The 27042-nt window shown below is 37.5% G+C and overlaps 2 protein-coding genes across 2 annotated transcripts; both read right to left on the bottom strand.

Annotated features, from left to right (window-relative positions):
• Nucleotides 1-3366: 3366 nt before the first annotated feature.
• On the bottom strand, nucleotides 3367-19169 carry LOC145786538 (dynein axonemal assembly factor 5-like). The gene is made up of 14 exons (XM_082598208.1): nucleotides 18513-19169; nucleotides 16553-16666; nucleotides 15586-15710; nucleotides 12164-12282; nucleotides 11317-11549; nucleotides 10892-10999; nucleotides 9784-9891; nucleotides 9358-9501; nucleotides 8697-8862; nucleotides 8069-8216; nucleotides 5880-6131; nucleotides 5257-5395; nucleotides 5007-5121; nucleotides 3367-3799 (listed from the first exon to the last, which is right to left on the bottom strand). Exons 1-14 carry the CDS (start codon nucleotides 19128-19130, stop codon nucleotides 3678-3680), a joined length of 2511 nt encoding a protein of 836 aa, XP_082454334.1. The 5' UTR covers nucleotides 19131-19169; the 3' UTR covers nucleotides 3367-3677.
• A 7454-nt stretch (nucleotides 19170-26623) lies between these two features.
• LOC145786386 (transcription initiation factor TFIID subunit 13-like) lies at nucleotides 26624-27042 on the bottom strand. Its single transcript, XM_082598031.1, has one exon. The coding sequence runs from the start codon at nucleotides 26981-26983 to the stop codon at nucleotides 26624-26626; it is 360 nt and encodes a 119-aa protein (XP_082454157.1). The 5' UTR covers nucleotides 26984-27042.

Raw genomic sequence — 27042 nt, 5'->3', positions numbered from 1 at the left:
AGGTCTAGATTCTAGAAAAATGTAGATGCGAAAAAACGCGAACGTTATAACGTGCATAATACCTACCAAAGCAGAACAATAAGTTTGTTGTTAACTCTTTGCTGAAATAATAAATGTGAGTTTTTTTCTACATTAAAAGAGTTTGCGGCCATAACCCAACGCTTTCTTACCCTATTTTTATAAGCCATCACAAAATATAGGGGACCACTAGTGGATTTCGAGGAGGAAAGCTAAGATGGTGCTCACACGGCCCTGCTTACACAACTTTATAACTTTATTACCGATAACTCAGTTGGTTAGCACGTGACTTCTGGAACGAAGAAGCTTCAAGATCAAGCGGCGCTGGTTCGACTCTCGGGGTGTGCGCTTGAGCAACGCACGTTAAGGACTGCTCTCCATTCAGCGGCATCTTATGGATGGCATAGTTCCTCGGCAACAAGACTTTAACAATCGGAAACTTCACTCTGCCAATCTCGGTGACCAGGCCTGCGTCAGTGATTCAAAGCCTCTACAAGTATGCGAAACTGCCAGGATTAAGCTTTGCAAGAAGCTTTCCCAGTCCGAGGATAAAGATTCAATCAATCATTACCACGAAGAAGAAAACGTTTTTCGCGGCCGCTTGTTAGCGTTGTTGTAATGCTTAGCCTTATTATACTACTACCTTTTGTAAAGAGATTAAAGAAATGCCGCAATACTAGCCTAAACATGTTTTTGCAGAATATTTTCGGTAACTCATCATCATTTTTTAATGCATGCATGGTAAAGCGTAGAATTCGATAATTATTATGTAAGTTAATGTAGGGTAACTCTGATTATCGTACGGTATATCAATTTTTACGAGACAAGATGAATTTTTAATTTTGTTTTATTTTTTGTTGACAGAGCCAGAAGGCCTACCCACCTCAATAAGGGTAGCCTGCTAACTAATGCACCAAACTATAAATAGTTAAATACACTTGGCAACGCTCAGCTAAATCATTTCGCGAGTTATGAGAAGGCCAAGTGTTTCGTCCAGAAGTTGAAACAAAGCTGCTGTTAGGGAGGTAGCCTACGTGTAAAAAGGAAACTAAAAAATTACCTTAGCCTATGCTTTTAACCCTTTCTTTCCCGAATTATTTTCCCGTGGAGGGAAAAATTTTCTAAAGCTCTCATGGGGGTAGTAAAAACTTAAAAAAAAAAAAAATGAAAAAAAATTTTTTTGTTTGTTTATTTTATTTAGTGTTGCCGAACGGCAACGCTGGGAAAGAAAGGGTTAATCTAGGCCAGGGGTCACCAACCTTTTTTGCATGCGGGCCACTTTGGCACTTAGGAAAGCTGTGGCGGGCCGCACTGATAAAATTTTAGGTAGGTTGATTCGTGTGCTAGAAAAGAACGCATTTCGTACCCAGTATCCAGCGTTACATGTTGTTAATATTTATCTTAGAATACCGCAGCAACAAAATTAGTCGAACAACGCTACTGCCAGGCCAAGCTTCTTTAACAACACTTTTGACTTCTATAGCATTGCCTAATAAACAAGGCTACTTGTTTTGCGCACTTACAGTGAGGCGAGCGGTTTCATCAGAATATTCATCGCCAAGCAAGAGTGGTGTTGTCACTTCGCTTCACAAAAGATATCTTGCCATTAACAGTTTCAGTAAACATGGAAATGTTTGACACATCGCAATACAGGCAACAATAGTGACCTGCAAACATGTCAGCGAAAAATAGGTTTCAATAACAGGGAAAAAGAAACCAGGCACCATGAAACCAACGCATGTGCAAATCACAGAAAAAAACGTTTCTATCGTAACTCATGAACAGTGTTCCCTCTAAAAAAGCAATAAGTTGGTTTTTCATCCTTTTTGTGAGAGTCTATAAAATCCTCTTTCCTTGATTATTATTAGACAAATGTCACTTGCGGTGCTTGTCAGTATGGCAAAAATTGTTGATTAACAACATTTTGCAGTACCAAGCTAAACACTTTCATAATACCATAAAAAGTCTTTAAATTTATATATAATATTTTTCCAATTTATTATAAATTGAGTTGGCACACCGACCTATTTTGCCAACAAAAACTTGCATAAAGGAACACTGCTCGTGAAACCCAATAACGGTGAAACGCACACTAGTGTTTACAGGACATTTACAAACTTAAAATAAGCAAGCCTATGCTCACAGACATTTTCAAAATTCGAAAACAGACGTTTTAATCAACCCCTGGGACAGTGTGGCTGGACATCGCATTGGAATAACTTTAAACGACCCCTATCTAGAACTACAATCTGATTGGTCGGTTGGTGGAATCGTATGCAAAGCGAAAATATGCTTCCCGGAAAGTATTTTTTGCCTTCATGCTCTTTAACTCAAGAAAAATTTTTTGGTTATATTTGTGAGCTGATACCTTCCGCGGGCCGCACATAACAGCGTGGCGGGCCGCATGCGGCCCGCCAGTTGGTGACCCCTGATCTAGGCCTAACCTAATTAACTCTAATGAAGTTTGGAAACCAACTACTGTATGCCAGAACACATGGGTAGGCACTTTAACGTGTACCATTATGCCAATGTAATGCAGTAACGCAATCACGCGTGACGTATATGACATCACTGAAAATTTCCCATGACACGTTGCAGGCAATCGAACAGCTACCTTGAACAACCGCAACTTGTTCACACAATGGTGTCGCTGAGAAATGAGCCTGAAGCCATATTGTAGGGCAAAATAGGCCACTGTTTGTTCAGCAACTAAAGTTAATCCTATTAAAAGTTGGACTTTAACCAAAAAATTTTGCAATACGGTACTTTTTTCCGTGAAGTAGGCTATCTGGACATATCGTTTCCAACAAGAAAAAGCAAGTGCAGTGGCTGTTGCCTGTGTTTTGTTATGAAAGTTATTCTTTTGTAGGCTACACGCAAACAACAATTTCAAACTGTAGCAATTCTTCTGCAACTAGTGTAAAGTTAAAACACAGTTAACTTATAAGTCAACACTGCAAATTATTAGGGTTAAGGTAAAGTCGAGTGATTATCCCATCCAAGTCATCGGTTACGTTGCCCAGTGACGAGAGCGGCAGACGACGCTTAAAGGGACTTTGGTGCGACACCTATCGGGAGTACGCGCCTGTGTCTTTGATAACATTCAACGACATGCTTAAAGGTGGACACGAAGTCCGACTCTAGCTTCCATGCCTTCTAGTCCAAACCAAGGATTAATGAACTTGGCCACTTAACTTAGGGCACAAGCAAGATATCAAAGCGGCAGCCGGATGTCGAACCAAGACCGTATCGTTGGATGCCAAGCACTTTGCTCAATCGACCATCCCACCACTCGAACCATAGACGCGGGATATAAACTTAGTTCTAAAGGAAGGTTTCACAGTTCTTTCCTAATTTTATTTTTCACAAACATTTCAATCACTGCAATGTAAAAATACTGTACTTCTTTATTTTAAAAAATGCAACTACCAAACGGAAAAAGATTACATCAAATTCTATGACAGTCGATACAATTCGAAAAGCATCAATTAATTATACGCGGTATTGTGACACTTAAGTGAAATTGGAAATAGCCCAACAACAAATAGCAGCTACATCTGTTCTAGTTATCTTCTTGCAATTGAAGTGTAAGCGGCTCTTTTAAGCATGTAAACGTTGCAACCTATGAATGTTCCAAATGTGCTGCATTGACAGAAATGTTATTTTCCAAAATGCTTTAGCAGCTGGTCGCAGTAAGCTGTCGTCCTGTGCTTGTGCTTCACCTTTTCGATTTCTTGCTGTAAAATGGCGGGTGAAAGATTCCCTCCTACTTTCAAGACGTCTACAGAAAACACTGCAAGTTAATGATGGGATGGGATTGGGTTCATGTGGAGTAAAAATTGAATGTCTTTTCATTGCTCATAATGCTCAAGCGTAGATTATTGTAAATGTTATTGTTTTTTGCAAATATTAAAAACTTGTATCGGACCATTCTATTGGTCACAGTCGAAACGTTTTCCAAACCGGATGTTATTTCTTTTTTCAGATAAACATGTCAGGCATGGAATTTTGCTCGTTTTAAAACCGCGCAATAAGTACTTAGCAGAACAAAAAAATCTCAAGTACGAAGAAATTTGACTTTTAATTGGACGCTTTTTACAAATGGCGTCTCTTTGTCGCTACCCACGCAAGATACAGCATTCAATTCATCAAGAAATGCCACAAATACCGACACAAAGTCGTTCTTTTGACGTAGGAATTGGCTGGGTGGTTTTTGCGATGCTATTTAAAAAGTTAAAGTCATAACAAGAAACGCGTGCAAAGTAAACATATGAAGCATACCCATAGTAATGATCTAATGTCAAAATACGAGAAGTTTCTATAGCTCTGCAGATTATCCAGACAGCAATCAATGATTTTTTACATCGATTCAACGTCTGCAAACGTTGAGTAACTGTAAAAAACAATTGAATTGCTGTCTGGGACACGACAGGTAAAAGTAGCTTCCATTCTCAAGTAAATAACCTCACAGAAGCCAATGAAAATACATGCGTGCGTGCATGTTTGGAGTGATGAAATCTGCATGTTGATCCACAAAGGTAGATAGGTAGACACACTTCGTTCTCGGAAAAGCCAGCCAATTATTTACATTACAAAACGCGCCCAACTGAACTGAAAACATCAACATTCAAAACCACCAATTTGTCGCTAAAATATTTGGAGGTTGAATACGCGAATCCATTTGTTCAGTTATGTGTGAGTAGATGTGAAAATCGTTTTCTAGCCCATAAAAAAATATGCAATGAATGCTGCACATCCTGTTGCGATAGGGATGCACGTAAAAGAGTTGCATGTTTGTTCCTGTCCAAACGGGGGGGGGGGGGGGGGGAATCAAACAAAGTTAAAAAACTAAGTTATAAACTGAAACCAATAATTTATGCAGGAAAACAGAAAGAGGGTACTTCAGATCGTAGGGTGTAATATTGTAGTGTAATCGTATCGTAGGGTGTAAGCAACGACTACCTTGACATATTATACTGGTGCCATACCTTGTACCGCTAATTGTATTTCATGGTTAGGGTCGTCCATGTGCACCAACAGACCTTCATAGAGACACTCGAGATGGGCCTTATACAGGCTCGTATCGTAATCCGAAGGAAAGCACTGTGGAGAAAATGCGACATTGATAATCCAATCGAGCGACAGGCAACCGCAAATTGAAAAAAAGGTTTTTAACTGAAAAACTCAAACAGCAAATCAGTCGTTGAAAAGCAAGAACAAGTTCGAAAGAAATATGACCTTGAAATATTGAAGAAAAGTTTTCGTTACAGCAAGGCGAATTTCGTCACTTGCGTCATCCATACGCTTGAGTAACTCCATGTAGACCTTATGAAGGATTTCGTCGACGCTGAGGTTCGTCCCGCATATGTTGAACAACCTGAGGAAAATTTCTGGCATAAGAGAATAACAAACTATGGCGTTCACAAAGTGATCTGATTAGAAACCAGGTTGTGCTGCAATGCCGGAAGCAGTTGATTGCGACATGGCCTGACATGATTGGAATTCACTGTTGGAAATCTTGATTGCGGGTTACGGCTTGAGTTTGTAAATTGGAGTGTGGTGATTTTTGTTTGATTATATATTTTACAGAATTGTGATTGCAAGTTGAATAAAACTAAAGTCTGGTTACAGCACTATCTTTTTCACGCAAGATTCTTGTCAATGAAGGGATGCTTTCTCTTGGCTAGCGTTTGCCAGCCAACGAATCACAAGTAAATGAAAGATTTTATGAAAACTTACTGCACTCAAATCGAGTTAACATTTATTTTTCAAACAATATATCACACGTTGGCATTTAATAAGCTGCATATGTGAAGGTATCTTTCAGCAAACAGGTTAAACGTACGATTTACAATACAAACCTTGTCAAAACTTTCACTGTAGTGAGTCTTGTAGATTTGACGTCATCTTCCAAAGTTGAAATAAGCCTCGGCTGAAGTGTGGGAAACATTTGGCAGGCCGAGTCGTTGCTCACGAGCCCACTGCGCAGCAGAGCCCAGAAGGTGGCAACTGTTATAGTGCGGACGGCACCATGCTTACGACCTGCCTTCCAAACTAGATTTGGAGCTATCATCTTGTAAACCATCGTTTCAACGTGAGTTGATGAAAACTTGCTGAAAATTAAACGTCGTTCGTTTTAATACCCAAGAAGAATGCGTGCTTGTATTATAAGAGATTTCCGTACAACCTTCATTCTATTGTGGCATTTCTCGATACCACCCGGTCCTGAGAGCCGAGATCTGTCACAAGCTGATCCTCTCTGGCTCGACAACGTTCAAGAGGATTACGGCAGGCAGATCTCGCATCGGTCGACGGAGAAATGCCATCAGACAGAGTAGGCATACGCTGGCGTCCAACCTCGCAATACGGGGAACAGGAGAATATTAAATCGTGGAGTAGCAGTAGTATTGTCTATGATCTGTTTATGTTGTACCACAAGCATACGAAGCCGTGTAAGGCAACCACAATTAAAAATATCCCCGTTTATTTTTAACATTTAGAAAAAAAAATACTACGTTGAAACAAGTTTCACATCGAACGTTTTCGATATCACAGGATGTCCCCTTCTTGCGTTTGAGGCCGCAGGTCACGTTGTTATATCCAGGCGCAGCAGCTAATGGATTGTGTGTTCATCGTGCGTTGTTAGGTCTACATGTCTAACTGTCTATCCTGGGGTCGGTATATAGAGGATATTGGTAGATAATGTCGTATGCAGTCTGAAAATCTTAATCACATGTCAAGCACAAGATGGTGTGTCGATGAGGCCCGTTGAAACATGTTACTTTTGAAACGGCCCAACTCAGTTTCCAAGCGATCGAGCTTCACTTATTCCTCCCGAAGTAGTTCTGCTTCAGGTGGTGTATTACCTGTATTGGTATTGGGAAGGACTGTAAATTGAATTGGTCTCGCTACTTCTTTCCATTCACTGTTCCAAACTTCGGAAATGTGGAAGTTGCAGCTGCAGCATGGCGGAAAAAAGGGCGTGGAGATTTCAAGCACTGGGGCTGTTGGAAGTGCGAGTTTAGGACAATCTGGTTGAAGAGGTGGTCACCCCTTGACATAGCTTGTAAAACCAGACTACTCACGTGATTTTCCCTACGCAATATGGCTGGGACAATGCCTGATTCTTCAGGAATAACAATTATACAGGTATCTACATATGAACAAAATACAGTGATTAAAAAATAAATTTATCAAAAGGAAAAAACAGCACTGTGCTTCTGACAGCTCAACACTCAACAATATACACAAAAATTCAAAAGTAACTGCATCAAAACGGCGTCAAACCGATCACTTGAAGTGTACCATCACATCATAATATGACGTCGAAAGCGTTCGATGTGAAACTTGTCTTAATGTAGTTTTTGCTTTCTGTAAATGTTAAAAATAAACGTAAATATGTTATATCTGATTAAATTACTCGGCTTCGTATGCTTATGGTACAACAAGACAAACTCTCTGCCGAAGATCTATCACCTGTTTATGATACAGAAAAATATCTAATCTTCAAATCCATCAATTTTGAGTGATGAGACCTTCCCTCCTTAAAATTAGTTGTCACATTTGCAAGCAAAAATTGTTTTTAGTTTTAAATCGACTCACAACAAAACTACATCAATATGCTCGTAGACGCCATCTGGCGGGTAAGTTTATATTGTTTTGAGTTTTTGACCTAAAGGTGATTTTTTTCGCCTGCAATTGGAGTTTAAAAAACTCGACCATTTAAGAAAATGCCACCATTTGCCCCACAAGCGAGATGACATTATGATGATTTGATGGAATATAAGATTTATCTTACACGTCAAAATTGTTCAAACAAACCGCGAACTGCAGTAATCAAATTTTGTTTCTATGCGCACGACACATCGAGATCAAGAACCCAGCCTCGAACAGCAAATCAGTCGTTTTTTACATTGATTCAACGTTGTCTGTAGACGTTTGAATCAATGCAAAAAACGACTGATTTGCTGTCTGGGACATAAATCTCCACAAAACAAAGATGTAGCTAAATTCTAGATTGACACATCAAACTAGTAAACATAGCAATCACCTTTTTGAATCAACGGTATCAGTCGAATTCATGAGAAGCTTTGAAAGCAGAGTAAAGAATTTAAGTTTTAGTTCTGGTTCCTTTTCTTGTTGTAAGTTGGCCTCCAACATAGGCATCACCTCGTCCAACAACTCACCAATGACTGGACCTGGATTTCGTCAAATATTTCGATAAAAACAGATCGTATTTCATCAAAGAAATGTAAAGTGACAGTTAAAAAAGGTTAGTTTGCTTCAATTCGTGTGGATATTTGCAGAAGTAATAGTAGATGAATAAATCTATATATATAAACAACGCCGAATAATACATAGACCATTTGTAAACAATGCTACATAAAAACTACAGGATTCGAGCTCTTTGTTTATTCTAAGAATTATTTTTCGCACAACATTGCATTACGGTTTGGTATATAAACTTCCATAATTCACGACGGATTCACTTACAAACTAGAGAGGAAGGTGATGAGAACAAACTGAGCTGGGAAAGAAAACGAAGGTTTCATGACAACATATTCCAATTGAAATAGAAAACACACATGAGAGCCATCCAATCTGCACAAGCTTGTAGGAAACTCTTGCATTTCTGATAACAACCCGACATACACACAAGAAGATCACAATTCACATACCAGCTCTGCATAGCAGGGTATCAAAGACAAGTTGCTCAATGGAATACATTGTCCATTCTTCGTACGAAGACTTCATCGAGTCCAAGACCTCTCTCGTGTGTTTCACATATAAATCCTTGGTTTCTATTCCAATAGTTAAAGCCATGGTGGCCAGGGCAATGTTACACTGCAACAACAGAATACCAGTAAGGTATCGTCTTGATGACGTATGTTGCAGTGACGTCATCCGCAATGTAATTTAAAACGTAGCGGCACCAGGGATTGTTTTCACTTACTCGTACTGAAGGTGGAAACAGTTCAGTTTTCGACACGTTCCCAGTGTCTTCAGTGGTCTACATTTTAGGCTCTTTATTTTGTGATTGCATCGCACGTATTTCATAAGTGGTACGGGGGTGTCTGCTTTTCTTCAGGGTATCGCCTAGAAGACTTAATAAATGAGGCTGAACTACGTTCCACTTCATTCAACGAACTTCAATTGAACTTCAATGCATTCAGCATTGAAGAAATGAATTCAGATTAAAAATACAGGCCAACTCAGCTGCGCCTCTATGCGGCTGCGCTGAGAATAAGAGATATCTGTAATAACTCAGACAGCTCAATTAGTTAAACACATGATTATGAGTGAAAAAAGAAGTGGCTAGTGCATCTTTAGCTTGCCTACCTTAGCTTCGACATCCTCCTCTTTGCTGAGAGCCAACACAGTGATGAGGACAGTGAACAGTGGAAGACTAATAGACTCCATCCGGGAACTACAAGTCGTGGTAATAGCATCCACGCACTCTAGAAGTGCCAGGTGGTAGTCGGACTGCAAAGTTTTTATTTGAAATGTTTAGTTCTAATGCAAACCAAAACTTCTGTCACGTACTTCTTAATGCTGCAAAGATGCTGTGAAATCGTCAAGAGATTATGGAATATCAGATGAAGAAATAAAGTGAAACCCTATTTCAAAAGCACATCACTTAAAATACATTACATAACTGAGACGGTTAATTTATTAAATTAATGTATCTACTTGTAAAAAAAATGGTATGAAGCGCAACAATGCTTCGGTGTCATTAAAATCCTAACACATAGATTATGAGGTAACCTTTTCAGAAGCTTGGCAGACTTCAGGTGAAACCAATAGATGAAGAATCTCTGAAAGTCTGTCTCCCAAAACATCATCACTGCAGCCTCGTATTGTTCCAGCTAAGATCTGGAGCAAGAAGAATAGCATTAGGTTCACTGGGTGTTGTTTGTCGTACCTACACTTCTGCTTGATAATTGAAGATTTGAATCTTAAACTGAGTCTTAAACTGAAGTCTTCAACCCTTCAACGTCTTCAAGTCTTCAAGTCTTCAAGTCTTCAAGTCTTCAAGTCTTCAAGTCTTCAAGTCTTCAAGTCTTCAAGTCTTCAAGTCTTCAAGTCTTCAAGTCTTCAAGTCTTCAAGTCTTCAAGTCTTCAAGTCTTCAAGTCTTCAAGTCTTCAAGTCTTCAAGTCTTCAAGTCTTCAAGTCTTCAAGTCTTCAAGTCTTCAAGTCTTCAAGTCTTCAAGTCTTCAAGTCTTCAAGTCTTCAAGTCTTCAAGTCTTCAAGTCTTCAAGTCTTCAAGTCTTCAAGTCTTCAAGTCTTCAAGTCTTCAAGTCTTCAAGTCTTCAAGTCTTCAAGTCTTCAAGTCTTCAAGTCTTCAAGTCTTCAAGTCTTCAAGTCTTCAAGTCTTCAAGTCTTCAAGTCTTCAAGTCTTCAAGTCTTCAAGTCTTCAAGTCTTCAAGTCTTCAAGTCTTCAAGTCTTCAAGTCTTCAAGTCTTCAAGTCTTCAAGTCTTCAAGTCTTCAAGTCTTCAAGTCTTCAAGTCTTCAAGTCTTCAAGTCTTCAAGTCTTCAAGTCTTCAAGTCTTCAAGTCTTCAAGTCTTCAAGTCTTCAAGTCTTCAAGTCTTCAAGTCTTCAAGTCTTCAAGTCTTCAAGTCTTCAAGTCTTCAAGTCTTCAAAGTCTTCAACCCTTGAAGTCTTAAACTGAGGTGGAATGGCGCAGCGCAACAACCAACAAGCCGGGAAGTCATACCAGCCTCCTTTACACAAAATTCAACTTTTTGGCAAAATAACACCTTTTTAATAATGGATCTAAAAATCTGGTTGCGATTAAAACACTACATATAACTTTAGATTCGGATGCAGCAGTAATTGCAGCACTCATGTAGTTTAAGTCGGTTTGTCAAACCTGCAAAGGCGGAGGAGCCCCATAATGCAGCTGTACGTTTTGAATCAGGATATTAGAGAAGACTTCTGGCTTCACAAACGCTCCTATTAAGTTGCTGCATCTCAAAGCCTGGAAGAAATAGTAGATGTACCTAGTTAATGATAATATAATTGACAATATTGTTATCAATCGTTTAGAATAAGTATAAAAAAAACTTGATAAAAATAGTGCATCAAGTGCAAAGGACTAAAAGACTGAGATTCGGGAGAACATATTTTATTCATCAAACGCTTTAAACTTTTTTAAAGAAATGAAACTTTTTTTTACATCTTTTAAGTACTGTTGCATCAGGAAAAAATATAAAATATACAGTGAATTAAGATAAAAATCTACTATTTTCAACTCTACTTGTATTGTTTAGTAACATAAAAAAACATCATTCTTACCGACTCTACAACCACAGGCTGGTCGTCCGCACACGCTTTTATAAGGGCTTGAACCAGAGGCTGCATATGTTGTGTGGTGTATTCCTCAGCATGGAGAAGTAGCTCGTAGGTTAGCTGCGATGTCTTCACACGGGTTTCTGCCACCCAATCTCCAAGGTCGCGTATGATCGCGGTCGTCAGCTTGCTCAAGTTGCGATGAACAAGCTCCCGGCAGCCAAGGCAAGGTCTTTCCACTGCAATGCAATAAATATTATGGTGGTAAGGTTTGCCAATTGAGCAAGGTAAATCAAGTTCGCAATTTCTCAATTTACGTCAGTTTTCCTTGCTGACACAATAGAAAATAGGAAAAACTTCCTTTTCAGATAGTGATGCATGTTATTTGCTTAGCAAAGAATAAACCTCAACCATCTAATCAACAATTTCACCAACTTGTGCAGGTCATAATATGTCAAAGTTACATGTCGTAAGCCATAACCTTACTTTACGCCATCAGTATGTCAGCGATGAAAAAAATAGTACTACTGTAGCTACAATTCGTGATATAATCAATCAATGGGAAGGTGTAACGGCGCATAAATAGTTGTTTGGGTAACTGGGTTGTAGGTGTGTTTGAGCTGGCACGGGCACAAAACTATCTATCTTATTTAATAAGACAAGTCATCAATAAAAATGCAGAAGCTTATGGAATTATAAGTATAGTAAGTATGTTGATATACGTATATATTTTTAAATGTACAAACCAGAAACGATGAGCCTACTGGCGTCATTGATGCATCGCAATAATAAGCAATACTGGTTTCAAACCAACGCAATTAAACATAGTCAAAAAAATCAAATAAGGTATCACCTCCTTTTGGGTACAATAAGGGTAGAGGTTGGCCAAAATCCAACTTATCTTTTAAATCGTTTTCGTTTTCCTCTTCATACAACTTCCCGGCTTTGTCCCACAACCGCTTAGCTTCTTCTCTGTACAAATGAATGCAACACAATTATCAGAAAAAAATACGTGAGAGTTTCATTACAACCTTCACACCCAAACTCTTTGGTGATCAACGATACCAATAGCATTTTGAGAGGGATGAAGCAGTGAAAACAAGAACATAGAAATAAAACAAAACAGGAATTAGGTTTTTTGCTAGAGTCACATAACCATTTTTATAAATTATAAAAACCTAGGGTCAAGCGGGGTCAAATGGGACGCGGGGGCAAACGGGCCATTCTGTTACTCTGTTTACTTATCACATTTTTTTCCTACTTATTCTTTTCTAAAATCGGAAGTTAATAGCTCATTTTAAAGCTGCTTTCCCATAGATTTGCATCATGTAAAACAAACACAGATCTACATTTGGAAAATATACTTCAGATGATGCAAAAAATGGCCAAAAAATGTGAAAATACTAAAATTTGAAAATTTACCAAAAAAACTTTGGTATACCACAAAAACTAATTAGGCTGGAATGAAAATTTACTGAACAGCATACACCCCAGAATGCTGAATTAGTATGTTGAAAATATTAATCGTCCCACTTTTTTACTTTTTGTAATTTTTCTGTTTAAATAAAATGGGGTCAAATGGGCCACATTGGCTTTTTGACAAGTTATAGCTCACTTGCATAACTTTTTTATTTCTATTTAATTTATATGGTACTTTTTAGGTAAACAGGCCTATTATTACTATTAGACTTAGCTGTTGGTTGCATGATTAGCTCTAGACATGCCTTTTCTTCTTGAGCAAAAAGAAAATAGAAAGCATAAAACTGAAAGTGGTAAAGCCTTTGAAAAGTCCAAGATTTGAGAACCCTTCTAAACGTGCCATTGTGGACTTGATGACTGTCAATAGGAAAGAACTGCAGGACTTCATCACAGCAAACAACACACGATTTTTAAAAATTATTGAACTGCATTTTGATTTTTTGAGTCAAGACCCAACTCTTTAGGAACCCAATGACACCCACATTGCTACAAAATCGACTCTACTTGGCATGAGAGTTGTGAATGACATAACTGAATGTGGTGTGGCGAATACAAATTTGAGCATGATGTGCGAATACAATTTTCTGCACACCAATGACAAAGAGCAAAAGCAGTTCCTCCTCATGACAGTCTAAACCTTCAGACAGCTGTATCCAGATAGGAATAAGTCTACACTGATGCAATAACTACAACTAATAACATTCTGGACATCTGTCAACACTGAACTAATTAATTTTGAGTAATTTTGTCATTATATTCCTATCATGTAATCCCGTGTTGCTACTAGTGTATTCCGTGAAGCTTTCAAAGTAGGTAGCAACCTTAAAAATGTTTTCAATTGCCCCAAAAATTTGACAGGATTATTTTTTCAGGTATTGACACGATGCGAGAGGGTGTCAGACTTGAATTTCAAAGTTTTAACTTTTCCCCAATTTATGAATCACCCTATTGTATAGTATCCTATTTCAATTGTCAACTATAGACCCTGCTGTTTGACTTGGCCCTTTTTACTCTGTTTATGACTGCCCGTTTAAAATTGAACATTTGTAAAATGTTTCCTTATTCATATCGTTCAATTTTAGTTGCAAAAAAGAGCAGTGCAAATTATGTGTTCTACCTTTATCTGAAAAGAGAAGGCCTTTATTGCTAAAATTGTTGAGCATCACTTGAACAAAATACATGCCACCCAACAGGTCTGTGATAAAATAGCAAAATTAAAGTTCTTTCCTTACCATTTAGACGTATAGAAGTTGTGGCCCATTTGACCCCACAGCTGATGGGGTCAAATGGGCCACACCTACCCCAGCTTAGCACATTTTTTTATGTTTTTGCAAGTTTTCAATTTTTTTGAAAAATGTCTTATTTCATTGCTGAAAGGTGTAATGCTCTGTGGTAAATACTTTTTTTTTTAATTTCATCATAGGTTTTATGTGGCATTCAAAAAACTGAAAAAGTGTCCCGTTTGACCCCGCGTGACCCTATGTGGTTTCTCTAAATGAAAGTATTAATACCAATCAAAGTTACCGTTGCAAAGCAGCGCGCCAAAAAGATACGCAACCAGCAAAAAACAGAGTTAAGAATTTTCCCAATATTGGTAATTTGGTATGTATGATAAAGGAGACATGGTAAACCATCAGCAATCATAGAAAGATTCAGTAATTGCTTTGAACGTACGGTATTGGAAACAGGGTTGTCGGTATTTTATCCGACCCAAAAAAACCCGGGTGGGTTTTTTTAAAAAAGCCCACTTAAAAAAACCCAAAAAAACCCATAAAAAACCCAGAGCATCATATTTGTCCAGTTTTTATTAGAAAATTAAAAAAATGAACAAAAACACTACAAGGCACTTAAAACAAACTTTAAATTAGGACTTGCGGATGTGATTGTGAAGTAAATTTCCAATAATAAACTGAAAACGCAGTGGATATTTTACAGTACACAAAAATCAAGTAATGCCACTTTGTGTATACTACACTAAAACTCATTTATGCAAAAAGGCCTTATAGTTAATACAATTTTGGTAAAGAGGTCACTTTCTTCAACCACAGAAATATACAACCAAGCAACCACACGGCATTTAACATAATCCATTAAAATTGAACATAAACTATAAGGGCTATAACTATAAGGGCTAACGTGTGTATGTGTATGGCCGAAAACGTTTGTAGCTTATAGTTTATGTTCAATTTTAATGGATTATAATCTGATAACATAAATGTTAAATGCCGTGTGGTTCCTTATAGTTAATCTGGTGAAAGTACTACTCTACTGTAGTCTGTAGTGTATATATGATGTGAAATGCAATTTAGGAGGCTATTTACCAATTACAGATTCTGGATTCTAATGCATGGCTGTTTCAGAGCATTTGCCTAAATGGCCACGCAATCGCTCAATTGCTCATCCATTACTATATATAATATATAAATGATAAAAAATATTTAAACATGATGGCATAAATGCTTCTTGCCTTCAAATCTAAAGCAAATGATGCAATAATGTGATTTCTACCACTCCACGGTAGCATCAACTTTGTATAGAAATCAGTGGATGATGCAACATCCAACTTGATCTTGAAATTAATGGAGGATGCAACATTCAAGCAACAACAGCCTTAGTGCATTATTTTATTGAGTTATGCAAGCATGTACTGTGAGTGAAAGGCACTTCATTCGTAAAAAGTAGTTTTGAGGTGAAATAAGCACGAATCTACCTTTTTTGCATCTTTTTTTAAAAAAAACAATAAAACCCAAAAAAACCTGGGTTTTTCTCAACCCTGATTGGAAATGAAAAGTTTACCTGATATCTGGCATTTCGTCACTTAAGCTGGTCAGAATGAGAGGAATAAATTTATAAAAGAATGAATATCGGTCTGGGAGCTCCAGCAACCATCGTCCTATCATGCGGGTCACACACATCCGTACCTATGCCAAAAGGAAGTTATTCACTAAGAGTGGAAATTTAAATCTTTACATACCGGTATCATTACGTTTCGTGTTTTCCATAGTAAAATGTTCACTACAGTCTACAGTACAAGTAGTGGATTTAAACGTTAATGAAATTGAAGAGTACTGCTGTAAGAGTTAGAGTAGATGCGCACACAAGTTTTTTAGTTATAAAAATTATTTTCAGACATAGACCTATTGGTTTACAACTGCTAAGTGCTAACTGTAACGTTGCACATAAAACAACATGCCAAAAAGTTAGTTGTGAATAGATTATTATTATGAACTAAATAAATTAAAGTTTGCTCAAGATGGTTCAGTCACCTTTGTTGAGTTTATAAAATCGAATAGCAATTTTCATCTCAACACTTTCTGTCAACTTATTTGATTGAGTCATTTTGAAAAAGTATAATGCATGCTGCAGAACAAGACACTAAGTGCATGTTGAAAAGTTTGGGTGTTCATCAGGAATATTATTGTTTCTAGCACTAGTTGCAACGTTCGTCTGATGAATATGAAAGTAAAAGTAGAAACATACAAGTTGTTTTAGCTTCACTGATGTTTCGCGCACCATGACGATGCACATCCTCAGAGCGAATAACATGCACAATAAGATTTACGAAGTTATAGTGCAGCACTCTTGCCTTCATCAGATGAACGTTGCAACTACTGCTGGAAACAACACCAAGTGCAGCTAATTGTTTCTATCAAACGCTGATGTAGGTTTGTTTCCTTTCAAAAAACAGTTCGGCTTTTTTTTTAAATATCTGAGTTTGGAACAAACTTAACTGCTGTCACATACAATCAAAATACACAATCACCTGTGAAGAAGGGTCGAAAAATCTTTGGGCCAAATGAGATATGACATCATCGACGTTCTTACCACTTCCGTATTGTATGACATCAGCAGTGGCCGCAATGACAGCAGCGCGAACCTAAAAATTACACAGGCCAACAAAAAAGATAAAAAATTTTGTGTCTGCAATGTAAGATGTGATTTGGGGTATATTGAGGCTGCTGATTTCAAAAATCACATCAGATTTTACCCATCACATCAGGTTTTTGAGATTTTTGCATGATATTTTTTCTCATAATATTGGCTTTTTGGCCGAATTTTCTCTTACTGTTACTGTTTTATAAAGACCTTATGAGCCAATAGTGTTTGAAAATTTGTCATATTCACGGAAATGATTTTATTTTGTAACATTTGGAGATGTATGATGACACCATGACTATTGGAGTGACCGACCTACCTTCAGAAGGTACACTAGTCAGAAGCTCCCTAGCTAGATAGTCCACTGGTCAAAAAGAGTCACCTAGACCATCTGGCTAGTGGACCATCTGTCTATGGTAGACCATCTAACTTATGTACCTTCTGAGAACTGTCCATAAACCACCCCTTACAGGCAGGGTTACATTCACTTTCACCTGAATGCTTAGTACCATTCTACTTTTTGATATATATCATAACATCGGTTTTATCTTTTTCGCTGAACGTGGAGATTTAAGCTTATGTGAAACTTGTCTTTGACTCATTCTTACTTGAATTTTCATGTATTCAGATTTTTTCATATTAGCAAGGTGTTAATTATGTTTGTGGTGTGAATAAGTAGCAGAATGACATCTTCAAAAAAAGTGTGAAAATGACCCTGATGTTCTTGTTACATAAATTATAATATGTAGCAGTTATAGGCTACTGTTCCTAACCAAAGGCAAACCATAACAAGTTTTGTGAAACAAGCACATCTTACACACTTTAAAATTCGCCTGGGTGATCAGGACAAATCATGGGCTCCACACATGCTGCATGTAAAGCTTGTGTGGAAAACCTAAGACGATAGATCAATGGAAATCCTAAATCTACTCACAACATTCACAAAAATCATGCAAGGGAAAGTTTGTCCAGAATAACGTTTCCCAAATGTGCATGTGAATTTCCTTTTTTCTGTAGAATTGAACCTATTTTTAAGTGTCTATTCTATTCAAGTTCTTCAATTTTATTTTTCTTTGCTGGCGCAAACATAATAGCGAATGACATTAGTCCATTACAAACACACAACTGTAGCACCAACAAAAGGAAAAGATGGCAAAACCAAAAGGTTTTATAATATGTATTGGGGATTTGCAAAGCCACCAAACCTACTTCTTAACACGAAAAAAAATAACAATGTAGCCTACTCTTGTTGTAAAAAAAAAAATGACGTTGAACGTTTAGTGTTAGCAGATAAACTTTGAAGAATTGGGTTCAAGTTACCACACTTCAATAAAATTAAAAAAATAAAACAGGTCTTGAAATACCTCAATGTTTTCATTAATGTTATGTTTGTATATCTTGTGTAGACTTTATCGTGATGAATTTAGACTTTATCACAGACCTTGTTGACAAAAAAGAGTTCAAATTCCATGAAACGCCATAGTCTACCAATATAGATCAGGAGTCGATTTTACCCATTTTTACCAAAACAGCATTCAGATATCATAAAATCCTGATGTGATACAAAAAATCTGATGTGATTTTTGAATTCAGCACCCAAAATATACCCTAGAATAACATTTACTATGCTGACACAAAAAGTGTGTTGGCTTGTGTTATTAATGGAAATAATAAACTATTTCGCTAAGTAAAGCCACTCCAGTGGCACATATCAGATGAACAAAAACGGCTATAGTACCGTACTCATTTTAACTGTAAATTTTGTATAAATTTCCACGTTTATTAAACAATCATTAGCCTATTGCAAGAAATGATCCATCCAAAAGTAATGTTATAAAGACACTAACTTTGGAATGTTGATGAGTAATTGACATCATCAGTGGCTTAATAAGAGATTCTGATTGCATATGAAAGTATTCAGGTATGATACGAGCAACTTTGCTGGTAATTTTGCAGCTGGACTTTTTTACTTCAGCATAAGGATCTAATATCGTTCTTTGGAGAATTTGTATAAGTTCATCGAGGTAACCAGCTATCTTTTTCCCACCGTACTCAACGCATGGCAGCAATATGTCTTCATGTAAGCGAAGTCGCATTTCTTCAGATGGTTCAACAATTTCTTCTTGACCTAATCGCAGAACTAGAGTCGGTATTACATAATGAAATGTTTCTTCTGGGGAAGGAATAGCTGAAATATAGTCAGACACAAACATGATGGCTAACTCTCTGTTTTTCTCTGAAACATCTGATAAACATTTCAATGTTGGTTTGAGAACTTCGTTAGCAATGTCTTGAAGCAGAGTGCCCCCCAGCTGTTTTGAAATGGTTTCTTTTCTGAGGTCAATTAAGCCCTTTTTCCGTGTAATTTTTCCATCATCCAATAGACAGTTAACATACCTTTGAATCTGTTTTCGTATTGATTCTGTTGTTTCGGTTTTATCTGGGATGGCACTATGACCATTCATTTTATGAAAACGTTTTAATCTATTAACAAACCTAAATAATAAACTGTAAAAATGCAAAAAAAAAGATAATGTGAATGAATATACATTACAATAAACACCATCAACAAATCATTTATATACTTTTGCATCGACTAGTTTTGATCATTCATCCAATCGAAATTCCAATGGCCAAATAAAAGCTATTTTAAATCAGAAAGTGGCATACACAAAATCCGAGCTTTCTGTGCTAATTTTGTAAACGGTTGATTATCTCACCACATTTTTCTTTGTTTAGAGTTTAGACTGAGCATGACAACTAGCAATCATCGTACAACATAAAGGTCAAATTAACTCATATATGTCATAACAAACTTTCTTGAGAATCCAGAAACACTACCATACACAAAGCAATATTAAACTTGCAAAACTTGATTATTTCCCTAAAGATTTATTGAACAACATCATTTTGACAACAAAGAAACAAAATAAGCAAAGTATATAATGTTGTTATAACCATGCTTACTATTTCTATCTTTGGCAGCAAGGTAAATGATAAAATCATTAAAATATTACTTATTAGAGATTGTGGTTTTGCAGGAGGACATAATTATGAAAGATGTTTCTTGTGTATATCAATCAAAAAATGTATATTTCACCTAGATCAAGTCATCGACAAAAGTATGTAATTTTATATCTTGTACATACGGAAACAATAATTCTTGTACAAATGAAAAAGATGACTGAAAACTTAAAAAGTTTTGTAGCTGCTTTTATGTTTGATGTTCGTCTGCTGCAAGTTTGTTGAACTATCGTAACATGCGCAATTTCGTGAAATGCGCACGATTACTGCTCACCAATGGTTGCTGAAGATTAGAACTTGATCATATCAACATTAATGAAATGTCAATGCAATGAATGGTCTTTAACTAGAAACACACTTGGGGGAATGAAATAGAAAAAAGAATAAAGCATGTTAACATTGCAGTAGCATCTTTTCTCAGGGTCTGCTACTATTCGGTGAGTCCGATTCAGAGAGTTCCCTATTCGGAGAGTGCCCTATTCAGAGATTTTTTGACATTTTTTTTGAAAATTATCGGGAACCGTAGCCTAATTATCATTGCCACTTTTACATCGTTTTAACGTCGCTAAACGTTCAAATCGTGCAGAAAAAAATAGAAATAAAATGTTTGAACAATTAAAGGAAAATTTGTCATGTCAGTTGAATTGTTTTTATTTGTGACCATCATATCAAAAACAATACACGTCAACATAGCAAAGGTAGAAGCGACAAAATGCGAACGTTAAAACGTTTACATCACAACACACATTATTACCTGATTTGTTGCCGCACAAGAGTGGATGCGAGCCTTGCATTTCTCATCACATCGAGTACAACGCCAGTATTTCTTAAGCCTGTCTGCACTATATCTTTCTAGTTGAAACATGTAGCCATCATGTAGAAAAACCTCACCTTTGCGTTGCGTACTAATCGATTCCTCTGCCATGATCAAGTAACATCAACTGAGGGTCTAACAAAGGAACTAACCAAAGGAATTCCAGGTCATGTAACGCCGAAACCCAGGTTTACTCTAAACTGCCACTTAGGTTTTAACTTCATCTTTTATGCCAAACGCAATTTGGCAACTGTCTTTTTTTAGTTGACACGTTTTCGCTGAGACTTTATTATCTCATTAACTCCTATTGTTAATCATGAAAACTGTTGTTTTGATGTAAAAACATATTTTGAACAAACCCAGACAACAAAATTCGTCATTTTTACATTGATTCGAACGTCTGCAGACCTTGAATCAATGTAAAAATGACGGATTTTGCCGTCTGGGAAGGCACTCAAAGGTAAACAGTAAACACTGGATAAAATGCAAGAATGCAAAAGAAACGATATTGTGGAATAAAATACAAAATTCTCTACTGTAAATAAACAGAAGGTGTCGTTGGATTTAGAATTTTGTAATAGTTGAGGATTCTAATATATTCTAAGTTTGCATGCAGAAGGCGACGCAGGATACATGTCAATTTTATCTGAGCAAACATTAATAGTTCAAAAATATATTTAATTCGCTTTTTAGTTTTTAGTCTTAAGATCTCAATGGTTAGGTCTAGAGATGTACCGATACCAATATTTTGGCCGATACCGATATCACTTTTTTAGGCCGATACCGATACTGATACCGATATTTTGGCCGATACTTTGGTGTTACAAAAAGAAGCAATTTTGGTATTTGCAAGGAATTATATCAAATGCTAAGTTTTATATACCTTATTTGCATAAAAACTAGAGATGTACCGATACCAATATTTTGGCCGATACCGATATCACTTTTTTAGGCCGATACCGATACTGATACCGATATTTTGGCCGATACTTTGGTGTTACAAAAAGAAGCAATTTTGGTATTTGCAAGGAATTATATCAAATGCTAAGTTTTACCTTATTTGCATAAAACTATTAAAAAAAGCTTTAAATTGGCATAATTTATTAAAGATTCAAGAATCCAATCTCAATCGCATTGTTGTGTCATAATAGTAGGTTTTAGTAATGAAAAGCCACCGTAATTGATGATTGGGGTATAAGGGAAGAAACATTACATCATAATTGGGGTTTCTGAAAAATTAATAAAGTGTTTGCGCAAACTCTCCAAATAGGCTATCATAATTGATAATAAGATGTAAAATGTAAACCAAGTGATTTGTGTAGTCGTACAAAAAACTATTCGACAAGTAATGTGCAACCTAAGGGCGCTTGTTGTTTGGTTGAAAAGCTTTTACCAGGCCAAGACTACCCAGGTAGCAAAAATGCACAATTCTGCATCACTCCCACCCCGCCAAATGCTCAAAAAACCCGTGCAACTCGGCTGCCCCCAGCAAGCCGGCTCCACCAGTCGGCGATTCAACTTCCACCCTTAGCCGCAACAAACTCACCAAGCCCAAACAATGTCACGACAGAATAAGTAGCCCCAAAAAGAAAGCAATGGGACCACGAATCCTCACCAAACCAATCAAAATGGTCTTGTTGCACCCAAGATGACAACCTCATTGCGAAGAAAGGAGCGTCCCCCCTGGCACAAGGCTGAGCACTCACCAGCACAGTGAGCTGCCGCGACCCCCCAACAATGAGGCCGCTTCCACACTAGCCATTTCAATTCTTGTCGATGTCAATTCTTGCTACAAAACGGCTGCCGAGAAACATATAGTTGATTGGATGGTCTAAATGGCTAGCGTGGAAGCTACACCGTTATGGCCAGCGAATCGCAACAGCCCGCCGCACCAGTGAGCGCCCAGCCCCGTGCCGACAGCAGGGAAGGAAACTCCCCCCCACAATGAGGCCGCCATCCCAGGCGCAACAAGACTACTTATTGATTAGTTCAGTGAGGATTTGCAGTCCCACCGCCCCACCCCGAGCCCACCCACTCCGCCACAACATTGTTCAAGCCTGGTGAGTCCACCACAACGAAAGGCGGAAACCAAATCACAAACTGACAGAACCAGCCCACCAAAAAACAACCAAGCCACACGGGTCCCTCAAACGTCCAGCAACGCAAAAACGATGCAAAACTACACATTCCCGCCACCTGGGTAGTCTTGGCCTGGTTTTATCCTCTGTTGAGAGTAAAAAAGAAACACAAATGATAAATATTGGAGAAATTGAGTCTCCTTCACAAATTAAGAATCGAACAACGCAAAACTGCCGAAACAAAACGTTTAGTTTGAGTGAAAGAATCACTGGAAGCAAACAATGCCAAAAGGTGCGCGCATGATGTCATGGGACTGTGAGGTATCAAAAATTTGAACAGGTTGTTATTTTTCTACTTCAATGTGACGTTAGTTACTACTTTAAAAAATCTATATTTTTGTTTCCGCAGAAAATCCGCAGCAAACGCCTTTTTTTACATGTTTAGTATCGGCCACAGTATCGGCCAAATTTTGCCGATACCGATACCGATACTCAAAAAATGGCCGATATCACCGATACCGATATATCGGTACATCTCTAATAAAAACTATTAAAAAAAGCTTTCAATTGGCATAATTTATTAAAGATTCAAGAATCCAATTTCAACCGCATTGTTGTGTCATAATAGTAGGTTTTAGTTATGAAAGGCCACTGTAATTGAGGACTGGGGTATAAGGGAAGAAACATTACATCATAATTGGGGTTTCTGAAAAATTAATAAAGTGTTTGCGCAAACTCTCCAAATAGGCTATCATAATGGATAATAAGATGTAAAATGTAAACCAAGTCATTTGTGTAGTCGTACAAAAACTATTCGACAAGTGGGTCTGCTACTATTCGGTGAGTCCGATTCGGTGAGTCCGATTCGGTGAGTCTGATTCGGTGAGTTCCTAACTTCTAACGCCTAACCTTAACTCTTAACCCCTAACCCTAAAACGGCAATGATAATTAGGCTATGGTACCCGATAATTTAAAAAAAAAATTTGAAAAAATCCCCCGTCAAGGGATCGGACTCACCGAATCGAACTAACCGAATCGGACTCACCGAATCGGACTCACCGAAACGGGCCATTCCGCGACAAGTAATGTGCAACCTAAGGGCGCTTTTCGTTTGGGTGAAAAGCTTTTGCCAGGCCTAGACTACCCAGGTAGCAAAAATGTATAATTTTGCATCGTTTTTACTTTGCTAAGCGTTTAAAAAACCCGTGTAACTTGGTTGTTTTTAGTAAGCTGATTCTATCAGTCTGTGATTTAATTTCCACCAATTTCGTTGTAATAAACTCACCAAGCTTAAACAATGTCATGGCAGAATAAGTAGGCTCAAAATGAAAGCAATGGGACTACGAATCCTCACTAAATAATCAAAATGGACTTGTTGCGCCTAAGATGACAACCTCATTGTGAAGAGAGGAGTGTTCTTCCCGGCTATCAGCACAAGGTTGAGCACTCACTAGTACAGCGAGCAGTTGCGATTTGCTAACCACAATGGTGTAGCTTCCACACTAGCCATTTCAATTCTTGTTGATGTCAATTCTTGCTACAACACGGCTGCCGAGAAACATATAAGTACCGGTAGTTGACTGGATAGTCTAAATGGCTAGCGTGGAAGCTACACCGTTGTGGTTAGCAAATCGCAACAGCTCGCTGTACTAGTGAGTGCTCAGCCTTGTGCTGATAGCCGGGAAGAACGCTCCTTTCTTCACAATGAGGTTGTCATCTTACGCGCAACAAGACCATTTATTGATTAGTTTAGTGAGGATTCGTAGTCCCATTGCTTTCATTTTGAGCCTACTTACTCTGCCATGACATTGTTTAAGCTTGGTGAGTTTATTACAACGAAAGGTGGAAATTAAATCACAAACTGAAAGAACCAGCTTACTAAAAACAACCAAGTTACACGGTTTTTTTTAAACGTTTAGCAACGTAAAAACGATGCAAAATCATACATTTTTTCTACCTGGGTAGTCTTGGCCTGGTTTTATCCTCTGTTGAGAGTAAAAAAGAAACACAAATGATAAATATTGGAGAAATTGAGTCTCCTTCACAACTTAAGAATCGAACAACGCAAAACTGCTGAAACAAAACGTTGTGTTTGAGTGAAAGAATCACTGGAAGCAAACAATGGCAAAAGGTGCGCGCATGAAGTCATGGGAGTGTGAGGTATCAAAAATTTGAACAGGTTGTTATTTTTCTACATCAATGTGACGTTAGTTATTACTTTAAAAAATCTATATCTTTGCTTCTGCAGAAAATCCGCAGCAAACGCATTTTCTTACATGTTTAGTATCGGCCACAGTATCGGCCAAATTTTGCCGATACCGATACTCAAAGAATGGCCGATATCACCGATACCGATATATCGGTACATCTCTAGTTAGGTCTAAACCCCACTCATCTAAAGCTTCGACTATTTTTTTCTGCACGATTTCAACGTTTAGTGACGTTAAAACGATGTCATAATAATCCATCGTCGGTTTGTTCCCCACTAGTGGGGGTGGCCGATTGTTTCCGCGCAGCAATTGTCTTAATCCCTTTTCTCCATTTCACCCTGTCCCTTGCATCTTCCTCCTTCAGTCCGACTTTTTTAAACTCATCCTTCACTTGTTGTTTCCACGTTCTTCTTGGACGACCGCGTTTCCTCTTCCCATCCACCTTTAGATCTAGTGCCTTTCTAAGAAAACTTCCTTCCTCCCTCCTTATCACATGTCCATACCATCTTACTCCATTTGCCCTTGCCAGTTGGTCTATGGTCTGATGTAGTCTGATGTAAAAGCGGCAATGATCGGTAATTAGGCTACGGTACCGACGAATTTTCATTTAATTGTTCAAACATTTTATTTCTATATTTTTCTGCACGATTTCAACGTTTAGCGACGTTAAAACGATGTAAAAGCGGCAATGATAATTAGGCTACGGTACCGACAAATTTTCATTTAATTGTTCAAACATTTTATTTCTATATTTTTCTGCACGATTTCAACGTTTAGCGACGTTAAAACGATGTAAAAGCGGCAATGATAATTAGGCTACGGTACCGACGAATTTTCATTTAATTGTTCTAACATTTTATTTCTATTTTTTCTGCACGATTTGAACGTTTAGTGACGTTAAAACGATGTAAAAGCGGCAATGATAATTAGGCTACGGTACCGATAATTTTCATTTAATTGTTCAAACATTTTATTTTTATTTTTTCTGCACGATTTGAACTTTAGCGACGTTAATACGATGTAAAAGCGGCAATGATAATTAGGCTACGGTACCCGATAATTTTCAAAAAAAATTTCAAAAAATCTCCGAATAGGGAACTCTCCGAATAGGGAACTCTCCGAATCGGACTCACCGAAACGGGCCATTTCGCTTTTCTCAACCCATGTAAAACACAATAAAACACTGACCAAGAGCATTATATATATAATTCAACAAATCAACAGCCTAGCCTTTTACTTTGTAGCAAGAAGAAAAATTCTTTTCATAATTTCACCCAACAGCATTACCCAGTTTAACCAATTAATTCAAATAATAGCACTTGGGAAAGACTGAAAAACATAGTTCAAATTAATGACAAAGGCAGTGTGTCGATTTTAAGATAAAAACCAAGAGCCATTTTCATAAAAAATGATTGCATCATAAACTGTGATTTGCGTAGATAATAATCAAACTGAAAAATCTATCTCAGTAAAACAAAATCTACATATTTACAAAATAAAACTTTTGAAAAATGTTGGCTTAAATAGCTTTGTCGGAAGTCTTCAGGCAAATTCACTCATTTCCAACATCTACCTGGAATAAGACAAGTCTTGACAACACAGATTTTACAAGCGTGTCAAACATACAGGCCAGCATAACTCATCATAAACAAATCCACCACTTTTTTTAGCTCGTCTAGATAATACACACACAACTCTTAAAATATCTTGCGTTTACATTGTCATTTGCCAATGTTATTTCATTGGTTATTCAATGTTTGAAAAAATTAAATCTGTCACACTGTGAGCTGTAACATATGCAGATGTTCAAAAAGAATGGCTTGCTGTAGGGTCTAAAACTTTGCTTCATCAAACGCCCTTCGTGCCTTTTTCAATTCCTCATTCATTGTCAACAAATCTTTGACTCGTGAATATTTTTGAGGATCTTTTTGTATTAAATGCACAATATCTTCTACTTGTACTCGCCCAGGTCGACCGTTCTGTGAAGCTTTCTGTGTCACATCTGTGATAAATTCTATCACAAGTTCTTCTATTAATTCCACAGACTCTGTGTATGGGTTTTGATCGTCACCAAAACCGTACATCATGCAACGAATCTCTTTGAAAAACAGCCTCTTTTTTCTTTCATCAGCAGCAGCAGTAGTTCGAGATGACGTGCCTTCACTATGATAACTCCTTGATTCATCTGCCATTATGATTAACAAAACTACCAGTAAACTACTTTAAAGAAGCACAACAAATTTTGTGTATA

Source organism: Aplidium turbinatum, chromosome 17, assembly GCF_918807975.1.
Source record: "Aplidium turbinatum chromosome 17, kaAplTurb1.1, whole genome shotgun sequence".
NCBI classification, from domain to species: Eukaryota; Metazoa; Chordata; class Ascidiacea; order Aplousobranchia; family Polyclinidae; genus Aplidium; species Aplidium turbinatum.
The sequence above is the reverse complement of the archived record's forward strand: the minus strand, read 5'-3'. Positions and strand labels throughout refer to the sequence as shown.

What these genes read in the sequence shown, in the direction of transcription:
- LOC145786386 (XM_082598031.1), bottom strand. Translation starts at nt 26,983, where the DNA reads ATGGCAGATGAATCAAGGAGTTATCATAGTGAAGGCACGTCATCTCGA.
- LOC145786538 (XM_082598208.1), bottom strand. Translation starts at nt 19,130, where the DNA reads ATGAATGGTCATAGTGCCATCCCAGATAAAACCGAAACAACAGAATCA. An exon ending in CTTATTGTACCCAAAAGGAG is followed by an intron (nt 11,550 to 12,163) that starts GTGATACCTTAT and finishes ATTGCATTGCAG; the next exon opens with TGGAAAGACCTTGCCTTGGC. An exon ending in AATACAATTAGCGGTACAAG is followed by an intron (nt 3,800 to 5,006) that starts GTATGGCACCAG and finishes TGTTTTCTGTAG; the next exon opens with ACGTCTTGAAAGTAGGAGGG.